At 47.1% G+C, this 12117-nt stretch overlaps 1 protein-coding gene across 1 annotated transcript in view; it reads right to left on the reverse strand.

Moving 5' to 3' along the window:
• Window positions 1–5122: 5122 nt before the first annotated feature.
• The window catches only part of LOC121838308 (cytochrome P450 3A16-like), a 41344-nt gene continuing 34349 nt past the window's right edge, over window positions 5123–12117 (reverse strand). The window contains exons 5-6 of the mRNA XM_042294489.1: window positions 6995–7160; window positions 5123–5207 (exon numbers count right to left, since the gene is read on the reverse strand). Of these exons, the coding sequence (XP_042150423.1) occupies window positions 5130–5207; window positions 6995–7160 (244 nt within the window). The 3' untranslated portion in view covers window positions 5123–5129. The remainder of the gene's footprint in view (window positions 5208–6994; window positions 7161–12117) is intronic.

Here is a 12117-nt window from a genome sequence, read left to right on the forward strand (position 1 = left end):
TGCAGAGAGCACGCCAGGACGTTGGGCCTTTTTCTTTTTTCGTTGTTTGATTAGCCATTCGGCTCATAACATCGGGCGCGCTCGGACCGAAGCTGAAACGAAGTATAGGAGATTCGCGTGTATTCTTACTCAGGGCATAACTTGTATTATTTAGTCTTAGTTTCTTGTTCTCGAAAGTGCCTGTTCATTCTCACCCCGAACGCTCGATGCTCGAGCCTTCTGGGACGGAATTTCGCGATGCCGATGCCGACCAGATAAGGAGCCGCCCGTGACCTTGTCGAGTCAGTCTCGCTCCCGCGTCCTGTTACGCCGCCAAATCGCAGCCGGCTTTTCCACTGTCTCGACGCTGGTTCTTTATTTTGTTTGGCACAAGTTCACTGATTAAACCTTTATTTTCAGGTCACAATTTATTGTCTCTTCGCCTTACTCCGTAACAATATCCCTTGTAAAAAGTGTTATATTTACTCGCTTTTGGTGCAATGAACAGATAAGCTGAAATACGACCATATACGAGCATTAAAAAACCCTTATAAGAACATATAAGAAAAATATAAGCATATATAAAAAGTCATAAGAAACTTCTTATCAGTTTCGTATAACTTTCTTATACTCTTGTAGTTCTTATATTATTTGATCATATGCGTTTATTGGACTAAGACATTTTTCATAGCGATATGATTTTTCACTAACGTAGCTGTAAAACTAAATATTTTATTTTTTACGTTCTTAAATAACTTATATTTCTTGTTTTGTTTCCCTGGAGGGGTCCAATCCTAAGATATTATAATTGCAAGTTTGCTTTGTATATATATAGAGGGTGTTCGATTTTAATTCGAACATAATGTTTTTTATACAAGGGTGTGAGAGTTAGACGAGTTCTGTCTTCATCCTGCATTTATCAGGCTTGACGGACATTAGATGAGTGGGCAATCTTTAGGGTCAATTGACGAATTAACTAAAATATATTCATTAACTGTCTAAGGATTCATTTTAGGGGTCATTTTGGAATTGCAGTATTGACGCAAGTACTATTAGAGGCCAGACAAAATGTTAAAAATTAGCAAAAATGTAATGTTTTTTTCAGATCTTAATCGATACATTTCAGCGCGTTTTCGCCGGATTTAAAAATTGCGCTTAAAAAGTGCGTCCAGAGCATGACTCTTGGAAGAGTGACTTCATCGTTTCTGTCACGTCGTTACTAGATCGGCAGCGTCTCGTACGTGGGTGCGCCGACGACACAAGTGCTTACGTGTTGTAAGCTACTACGTCACTCTTCCAAGCGTCACTGTAGGCAGTGCTTCATGGGCTGCTGTCTTGGCACGCAATCTTTTACATCCAGCGAAAAAACGTGAAAATTGATCGATTCATATCTCATAAAGCATTATCGTTTCGCAAGTTTTTTAGACTGGTCTGGCCTCTAATGGTAATCACCGCCAATACTGCACTTCCAACATGGCTCCCAAAACAAAGAATGAAAAAAAGATTTCAGTTAATAAGTCAACTTACTGTGACGATTATTGCCTCTTATATTATCCGCCGAGGCCGATAAATACGTGAAGAAGACAGAACGTCTAACCCTAAACCCCGATTAAAAATATTTTAAATATATATATATATATATACTGACCCAAGTCACGAGGCTCGATCTAAAATCAAGCGCAAAAATCGACGCCTGCACGTAGCAATCCAAAATTATTGTCAAAGGTGTATTTCACATGTCGGTTTTTTTTTTCTTGCAAGCTTACACAGTAGCCGTTTTTCTGTAAAAAATAGGGCCAAGAAAACTTGCCAGGGTGTACGGCGGGAGGCGACGCAGACGACCAAGACCAGTAGCGGGGTGTGTTTACAACTACTGCTAGATTGTAGCCATATGCACCAAGCATTTCTTAGGTCGAGTGCCCAGGGATGCAGGAACGGAACACGCAAGTACCCAGTGGAAACAAACCTCCAGGTATATCTTTATCTGTCATAAAATACTCAAACCCCAAGATGTCATTATAAGTATCCGGGAACTCTGCACTCGGATAATTAAGGATTCAGATATAGGAAGGACCTTTTCCACATACCGACGGCACGAGGCGGTGGCTGCACGAACTAAAAATCGAGGAAGTGGCCTACCTGCGCTGCCAATCGATGATGGGAGCTACGCTACCAGTTTCTTCGCTCTCTGAGCAGCGGCGCCTGCCCAACGCGACTTTAAAGAGGGTCATCCGTGGCGTCCACCCAAACGCCGTGTTTGCCTTTCCGTCGACGTTCTTTTTTTGTGAAACACAATTATATATATGCTGCAGTTACGTGTTCTACTCGCTGATATACAGCCTCCTTCCGAATTTCCTCGATTTGTCGTTCCGACTTCCGCCGCTTGGCATCGGGCGCTCGCGCGTGCGCAGAACGCTTCTCGGAAAAGGTCCATTCACGTAATAAACAAAGTTTAATAATACGTGCAAGCCATTATTTTATTATCACATAGATTTAAAAAAAAAATAGGCAAGCGCTTAATTAAGGTTTACAATGACCTACAAGCGTGCTGGGACTGTTTAATAGATTGCAGTTGAAGCACATGTCGGCAAGAGGAAACAGATTTTAATGTACAATCTTTGAGACGATGCATTTAGTTTCCGAGGTAAACTGTTCCTGATAGTAATTTAAAAAAAAGCGACAGACCATCCATTCCGAATCCTAGCCATTTAAAAACAATGTGATGGCTTATTGATCTGACCTGCGAATCCGTGATATAAGACATGCGCCCCGATACGTATATGTCGCAGCATACACCAAGTGAGTCCTAGTTGCCTCGTGATTGGACCTAGTGGCCTGTAACTATCACTGTAATTCATCGTAGGGCAAGACAAACTATGGTAAAAAAACAACATGTATTTTCATTTCCCATACGGTTTATATCATGGCGAAGATAAAGATTGTGGGAAACAGGCGTCACGATAGCGCTGTGTGTGCAGTATTATCTTGGGTTGGAAAATGCGGTTACCCATAGTCATGATAATCTTAAACAGTGCAGCTACATTCTACTATAGTGCAGAACGAAAAATGGCGTGTTCTGTAACTTGGGGAAAAGAGGAGGCGCAGTTTCCGGGTCATGGAAGCACGCTAGAGACGCTGGCAAAATAAGAACGTCAGGGCGTGTCTTTCGAATTCCCGGCCTCCAGCACGTGCTTCGTGCCCTCCGTCGTGCTTTGACTGCGGACGCACGCTCAAGGTGCACGAACGTTGTCGAAGGCTCGTTCTGGAGGCGGGACAACCGAAGCTCCTCCCTGACCGCTTTCATCCTGTCGGTAACTATACAAATTGTGCATTGCTCTAACGCAAAGATTGGTACCAGGGACGAAATTCACTAGGTTATAAAGGCCCGCCACAGTTTGTACACACATGAAGTTTCCGTGAAAGACAACAGTAAAGGTCGCACGGTGCCTGGCGCTATTTATACATGTCTAGCCTTCAGATATCGCAACTAGCTTGCTTACGTTTACTACACACATTATCAATCGTAATAATAATTACTACCATTTCATTCATGAAACATTATGCAAAACGTTGTTGCCAACAAAAGCAAAGACTGCTTAACTTTTTCGTAAGGCAAAACTACGAAACACTATAGAACATATCGAAAACAACTTATTGGTACTGATATTTATTTTATCTCGGAAGAAACGCGACACAGTAGAAAGGCAAGACGCCGGTACAATGAATGCCTGTGGCGCCGCGTCTAACAATAATATAATTCAATATTTACTCCTTTAGCACTAACCAGTTGCTTTTACCACACTGAATGGAAAACCACCACCACAACAAAAACACTTAATTGCCAAATGCAGGGTGAACAATGTAAAATAACGCAACCTAAAGCAATTGACGATCAAACACAGAAGACAACATTGTTCAGGCAAATTCATCCCATATTTTTTCCGTAACACCAGATTTTCAGTTTGTGTTTAGTTTATTCATAGGGGATAAGCCAATAAAGTCATTTATGTATTTGAGGTTCGTATCGCGTATATTGATTTAAATATATACAGTACGAAGATAAGATAGATTGCGAAATTTGCACCCCTAAATATGTTAGAATATTACATAAACTTACACTGACACCTCGAAGCCCCAAAGGTATAAAAAATGTTATTTTTTAAACATTTTTAATTAACTAAGACGGAATGCATACACATTTGCCGTGCTACTCCACGCCGATCTTTTTCTTAATAATCGTTCAAAGGCACCCTTGTTAAACGATAAATTAGACCTTCCTTGAAGTAACGTGAGCACATTACAACAACTAACACGTTTACGAATGTTCGAGTGAAGTGCATTCTTTCATTTTTTTTTTTAATTCCTCGAAGTGCTATATTTAATGAACGATCTTTATTATTTAGGCCAGGGGTCGGCAACCTAAGGCCCGCGGGCCGCATGCAGCCCGCTGGGCACTTTCATGCGGCCCCCGGCACAACCCTAAAATAAGCCCCCCCCCCCCTACGGCAGTTTCCTCACAGGCCCAAGAAGCACACGGAACTTGGGACCACAAATGGGGTTAGACAGGAACAAGGAGCAATTCGAATTGGCATTGTTTGGCATCCCCATAGTTGGGCAGAGAATGTCTTCGATTTCGTTTAGCTTTTTTTTTTTTTTCTCTACACTTCGTTACTTTGTTTAAGTTGCCTCGCAAAACATAAGGAAATCGTGTCCAAGCTGTTTCTTTTTAGCATTCACGCGAATAGCTTGGTGGACATTTTTTCTCAAGCCTGGTTCATTTCACAAGTAACTCCTGAGAAACAAAATTAATGCGAGCATCGCGTCGAATGCTTCGAGGATTGTTTTATGCGTACGGCTCGGACAATTTATTTGGGGTTTTCCCATTGCCTATCTGAGTAATAATTTTGATTTCTGTGTATGACATCATGATCGGTATAAAAAATACGTGCCGGGGTTTTAAAAGTTAATATATAAAAGATACAGCTGAACTTCGTTGGATTGCTGAAGAGACACAAAAGGATCGGTATTCTGAAGTTGACGTCTTCATCGAGCGACCGAGTCCAGACACTCGGACATTCGACGACAAGTTGCTTGGCTCTTCTTGGGAGGTGCGAATTCTTCCCTTCAGCTCAATCCCGATGCCGATGGCTTCATATTCTTTCCAACCTCACCCAAACTCCCTCTTCGCAGTAAGCCAGAATGACTGGTGCAATGTAGTTGAGAGTCCTCTGCAAGGAAACCAATGAATACGATGAAATTAAGGGCGGCATATATTCAGTTTGCCCTTGAAACTAAAAAATTCTGGGCGTGGCGAATTTTGAGCATTTAATTATCACTCTGGAGCCAATAATATGGCTGCAGCAGTCGAAAAAGAAAAAAAAAACGCCAAGAACAAGTCAAAAAGCGAGTGTGAACATAATGCCTTGAGTTTCTTAAAGAGACACTGAAACCCCCTAAAAAAGAAACGGTTTTTGTCATTTTTCGCCAGACGATATAATATGGTGTAGGGAGACTAGCCAACAATATTTTGCTGGAGACTCACGTATATTTGTAATAAAGCCAAAAAAACTCAACTGCTCGAAACCGAAACACGAGCACGGAAGCTCATGGCCGGAAGTCACGTGGCCACACCTGACCGTGTTTTGTTTCTCCGCCTTTTCGGCGGGTGAAGCAGACGACGACGACGACGATGAACTTGCGTGTACCGTTTGTCGAACGCATGTTTCGCACTTCTATCCCTTCCGCTCGATGTTCTGCGCTTGATGAACCGATTGGCCGGTACAATGAACGACAGTTCCGAAGCATCGTCCCTACGTCCGTCGCAATGCTGGTCCGACGTTCACCGCCATGGCGAAGTCCAGCCTGCGGTACGTCGCCATGTTGAGAATGGCGTGTACAGGTACTTGCTGTAATCTGTGCAACATTTTGTTTTCGGTCAACGTATTTTCAGCTTCTTGGAGGCCACGAAAATTAAGTTCATATTCTTTTCTATTTTTAATAAAAAATCTGTGCCTTTGATGACCCACGACTTTGAGTATACAAATTGGTACACATCGTTTGAACGCCACGTGACCGTGGAAAAGAGAGTGAGCGCAACTGAAGCCGGTCAATTCTCAACCGACTGTTCTCGGGCGGAAAGAAAGCGAAGTTCGAGCTGAAAATTGTAATCTGGATAGTTGGTCTCTAGTCATGTTCAAATAAAAGCTCGCCGAGCATAAATACCCTGTCAGTGTCCCTCTTAGCTCTCATTTATTGTAGTTAGACTCATCAACATTATGAGGAGACATTTCCCGTTTTTCTCATTAGCAAAGCGGAATACTGGGAGTGCGCCGCACGGTAGTTTTGAAATTTCCGGGTCCGATCGAGAAACCGAAACCCGGTTTATCGGCGCGTACAAATAAACTATATGCATCGCAGAACGCTGAAACATCGCGAGAATGGGTCGCTGCAGTGGTGGAAAAAGAATGCATAAAGTTTAAGAGCATGACGTGAACTAAATCGACACACACGAAAAAAAAAAGCAAACTTTTTCTATGAGCCGACGTCCACCTAAGCCTAATATTAATGAAAAAAAGATATCGCATGATGGCCTGAGTAGCAATCATTTCAGTAAAAATACTTCGTCAACATCAAATTCGATACTGTTATCTGTCTTACCCATAAGTTGATTTCAACAGAGGAATGCGACAGGCGTTGGGTGACGTGACGGCAATTTACACGCTATATTTGGCGGGAATGCAGGGACGCACAGACGAATTTTAGTGACTATAGTCACCGACGAAAACGCAGGACGTAGTGAGTTCTGGGCATCTTGTTATTCCTCCGCAACCAATGAAATACCGTCATTAACCGATGCCAAGGTCGAAGAAGCAATCATGAAGCAAGGTGCTTAAACATAATGACCCACACTCTGTGCTATTTTCTTCTTTTTGCTGTCACTGATTTTAAGTGATTCCGTTAACAAGTATAGTAGTACTTTGCTTTAAAATACCCCCAGGAATTAAAACCGACTCGCCTTTTCTGGTTCGTCGCAGAGATGCAGCTTGAACTTGGCCACAGTCTTGGCAATGATAAGCGAGAGCTCCAATTCCGCGAGCCGGGATGCGGGGCAGTTGCGAGTTCCGATGCCGAAAGGGATGAACGCCATTGGCTCGATCGTCGACTTGTTTTCCGGACTGAATCTGACGATGAAAGAGGGAAAGGAGACGAGAACACGCGGGGCGACGTTACTGGAATTATTAGCGGGTAAGAGCAACATTAACTTCCTTTGTCTCGAATTCTTGTACGAAGGCCAACGCCGACCTTCGGCGGTCAGCCTTCGCGTTCGAACAGCGAGTAGACGGGTCGGTTTCCTATTGGCCGTTGCTCCTGTGGTATAGAGTGTTGGGCTCATAGTCATGGGCTCTGGTATACGATTCCCGTCGGGTTAATTGTGTTTAGAGTTTTGCTATTACTTTTCAGCCCAGAGCGTAAGACCGTCTGCTTCTTGAACAAGGGTTGAGGTGACGTCAGAACACCGAGTTCTGATTGGCTCCGATCGGAAGTATGGTGGGTAGATCTCAAGGAAGGTAGCTTCGAGATCTACCCACTATATCCCTCCGTAAGAGCTAAGGAGAGCTTGGCGTTTTGACATCAGTGCAACCCCACAGCGGCCTTGTGCCATCCTCCCTCCTAAAGGATCAATAAATAAATAAAATGCGTTCTTTTGTACAGATTGCCCGCTGAAGTACGATCTGCACATTTTGTAACCGTTTCCGTGGGGTTCCGTACACAGCTCTGGCACAAAGACCCTGATGCCTCAGTCAGTTGCACTGACTGAGGCATCAGGGCATCAGGGACTGAGGCATCACGTTTCAGTCCGAGTCCGAGAGCACCCGACGCGGCAATCTGATGGAGCCGATCCAGTAACGCCAAAAGGACATAATCGCGGCGCTCCTGTTCTACGCGCGTCTATGAGCAGCTAAACCAATCGCGCGAGACAAACGTTTCTGGATCTCGCGTTTTTTGTTTATTTTTTTGTTTATTTATGCGGGATTGGTTTAGCCGGCGATAGCAAACGCACGAAAGTAGCGAACACCGGGACTATGCACTGTTGCCGCTGCATGATTGTCTCGATCGAATAGTGGACGCGCTCGAACTTGGAGTGAAACGGAGTGTATTCGGTGGGGGAGGATCCTGATTATTGGGACAGTGATCCATGTTCTCTCGTGCATGATGTTCCGCGCTGCGGAATGTGCATCCATGGTGCCTCCCAATTGGAGAAACTACGCCTCAACATATTCATCAAAAAAAGAAAACACACACCAATAGAGAAGGTGAGGTTTGTGTAGTGTTTAGCATACTTCACCGTATACGACACGACCGGAAGTTTATATCCCGGCTCTGCCAAGCTTTCTGTTTCGATGTCTTTAGAACCTTCGTTCCCATTTCATCTGTAAGTTTTATTCGTGTGCACGTTTCTTGTTGGGCGTCTCGTAAGCTGCGACTTGACTCTAACTGCAGGTATCAAACGACTCATACTCCTATAGACCTTTAGCTTTCACGTGATGAGAAGCGCCCCTGGCGAGAAAGCAGTTATTTTAGAGCGCAGCTCTTAGGCGCCCGTTCCCGGCTCTCACGAGGGTTACCCTCACGATTACGAAGGTTACTAACCCTCGTAACCCTCACGAGGGTTACGAGGGTTAGTTACCCTCAAAAGGGTTACCCTCACGAGGGTCACGAGAGTTATGAGAGTTACCCTCACGAGGGTTATGAGAGTTACCCTCACGAGAGTCACGAAGGTTACCCAGGTCACGTGACCCCCTCCCAAGGTCACGTGACCCCCCCCCCCCCCGAGGTCACGTGACCCCCGTTGACGTCATTGCCACTGATGACGTCACGGATGACGTGACGTCACTGGCATCCGTATTGTCATCGTCATCAACATTGATGACGTCATTAGTGACCTCACCGGCATCCGCATCGTCGTCATCGTCATCATCACTCATGACGTCATCAGCATTGTCACGTGACCCCCCAAGGTCACGTGACCCCCCGCCACCCAAGGTCACTTGACCCACCCCCCCACTGCCCTTCCCTCCTCCTTCTCAAGAGGTGCGCCCTAATTCTGCGTTACAGGGAGTTGTAAAGGGCTTTCATTTTTTAGGTCGCGTTTCCGTTGTGCGTCACGCAGCGCCCTTCCAAACGCTCCCGTCCGTGGAGAGACGCCGAGGGACGCTGGCAGAAGCTACTTTGCGTATCAAACGACTCATACTCCTATAGACCTGTAGCTTTCACGTAATGAGCAGCGCCCCTGGCGAGAAAGCAATTATTTTTAGGTCGCGTTTCCGTTGTGCGTCGCGCAGCGCCCTTCCAAACGCTCTGGTCCGTGGAGAGACGCCGAGGGACGCTGGCAGAAGCTACTTTGCGTATCAAATGACTCATACTCCTATAGACCTGTAGCTTTCACGTAATGAGCAGCGCCCCTGGCGAGAAAGCAATTATTTTTAGGTCGCGTTTCCATTGTGCGTCGCGCAGCGCCCTTCCAAACGCTCTGGTCCGTGGAGAGACGCCGAGGGACGCTGGCAGAAGCTACTTTGCGTATCAAACGACTCATACTCCTATAGACCTGTAGCTTTCACGTAATGAGCAGCGCCCCTGGCGAGAAAGCAATTATTTTTAGGTCGCGTTTCCGTTGTGCGTCGCGCAGCGCCCTTCCAAACGCTCTGGTCCGTGGAGAGACGCCGAGGGACGCTGGCAGAAGCTACTTTGCGTATCAAATGACTCATACTCCTATAGACCTGTAGCTTTCACGTAATGAGCAGCGCCCCTGGCGAGAAAGCAATTATTTTTAGGTCGCGTTTCCGTTGTGCGTCGCGCAGCGCCCTTCCAAACGCTCTGGTCCGTGGAGAGACGCCGAGGGACGCTGGCAGAAGCTACTTTGCGTATCAAATGACTCATACTCCTATAGACCTGTAGCTTTCACGTAATGAGCAGCGCCCCTGGCGAGAAAGCAATTATTTTTAGGTCGCGTTTCCGTTGTGCGTCGCGCAGCGCCCTTCCAAACGCTCTGGTCCGTGGAGAGACGCCGAGGGACGCTGGCAGAAGCTACTTTGCGTATCAAACGACTCATACTCCTATAGACCTGTAGCTTTCACGTAATGAGCAGCGCCCCTGGCGAGAAAGCAATTATTTTTAGGTCGCGTTTCCGTTGTGCGTCACGCAGCGCCCTTCCAAACGCTCTGGTCCGTGGAGAGACGCCGAGGGACGCTGGCAGAAGCTACTTTGCGTATCAAATGACTCATACTCCTATAGACCTGTAGCTTTCACGTAATGAGCAGCGCCCCTGGCGAGAAAGCAATTATTTTTAGGTCGCGTTTCCGTTGTGCGTCGCGCAGCGCCCTTCCAAACGCTCTGGTCCGTGGACAGACGCCGAGGGACGCTGGCAGAAGCTACTTTGCGTATCAAACGACTCATACTCCTATAGACCTGTAGCTTTCACGTAATGAGCAGCGCCCCTGGCGAGAAAGCAATTGTTTTTAGGTCGCGTTTCCGTTGTGCGTCGCGCAGCGCCCTTCCAAACGCTCTGGTCCGTGGACAGACGCCGAGGGACGCTGGCAGAAGCTACTTTGCGTATCAAACGACTCATACTCCTATAGACCTGTAGCTTTCACGTAATGAGCAGCGCCCCCGCCGAGAAAGCAATTAAGTTTAGGTCGCGTTTCCGTTGTGCGTCGCGCAGCGCCCTTCCAAACGCTCTGGTTCGTGGACGGACGCCGAGGGACGCTGCAGAAGCTACTTTGCGTATCAAACGACTCATACTCCTATAGACCTGTAGCTTTCACGTAATGAGCAGCACCCCTGGCGAGAAAGCAATTGTTTTTAGGTCGCGTTTCCGTTGTGCGTCGCGCAGCGCCCTTCCAAACGCTCTGGTCCGTGGACGGACGCCGAGGGACGCTGCAGAAGCTACTTTGCATATCAAGCGACTCATACTCCTATAGACCTGTAGCTTTCACGTAATGAGCAGCGCCCCTGGCGAGAAAGCAATTATGTTTAGGTCGCGTTTCCGTTGTGCGTCGCGCAGCGCCCTTCCAAACGCTCTGGTCCGTGGACAGACGCCGAGGGACGCTGCAGAAGCTACTTTGCGTATCAAACGACTCATACTCCTATAGACCTGTAGCTTTCACGTAATGAGCAGCGCCCCTGGCGAGAAAGCAATTGTTTTTAGGTCGCGCTTCCGTTGTGCGTCGCGCAGCGCCCTTCCAAAGGCTCTGGTCCGTGGACGGACGCCGAGGGACGCTGCAGAAGCTACTTTGCATATCAAACGACTCATACTCCTATAGACCTGTAGCTTTCACGTAATGGGCAGCGCCCCTGGCGAGAAAGCAATTGTTTTTAGGTCGCGTTTCTGTTGTGCGTCGCGCAGCGCCCTTCCAAACGCTCTGGTCCGTGGACGGACGCCGAGGGACGCTGCAGAAGCTACTTTGCGTATCAAACGACTCATACTCCTATAGACCTGTTGCTTTCACGTAATGAGCAGCGCCCCTGGCGAGAAAGCAATTGTTTTTAGGTCGCGTTTCTGTTGTGCGTCGCGCAGCGCCCTTCCAAACGCTCTGGTCCGTGGACAGACGCCGAGGGACGCTGCAGAAGCTACTTTGCTTATCAAACGACTCATACTTCTATAGACCTGTAGCTTTCACGTAATGAGCAGCGCCCCTGGCGAAAAAGCAATTGTTTTTAGGTCGCGTTTCCGTTGTGCGTCGCGCAGCGCCCTTCCAAACGCTCTGGTCCGTGGACGGACGCCGAGGGACGCTGGCAGAAGCTACTTTGCGTATGAAACGACTCATACTCCTATAGACCTGTAGTTTTCACGTAATGAGCAGCGCCCCTGGCGAGAAAGCAATTATGTTTAGGTCGCGTTTCCGTTGTGCGTCGCGCAGCGCCCTTCCAAACGCTCTGGTCCGTGGACGGACGCCGAGGGACGCTGCAGAAGCTACTTTGCGTATCAAACGACTCATACTCCTATAGACCTGTAGTTTTTACGTAATGAGCAGCGCCCCTGGCGAGAAAGCAATTATGTTTAGGTCGCGTTTCCATTGTGCGTCGCGCAGCGCCCTTCCAAACGCTCTGGTCCGTGGACGGACGCCGAGGCACGCTGCA

Source organism: Ixodes scapularis, unplaced genomic scaffold, assembly GCF_016920785.2.
Source record: "Ixodes scapularis isolate PalLabHiFi unplaced genomic scaffold, ASM1692078v2 PGA_scaffold6__148_contigs__length_123643588, whole genome shotgun sequence".
NCBI lineage: Eukaryota > Metazoa > Arthropoda > Arachnida > Ixodida > Ixodidae > Ixodes > Ixodes scapularis.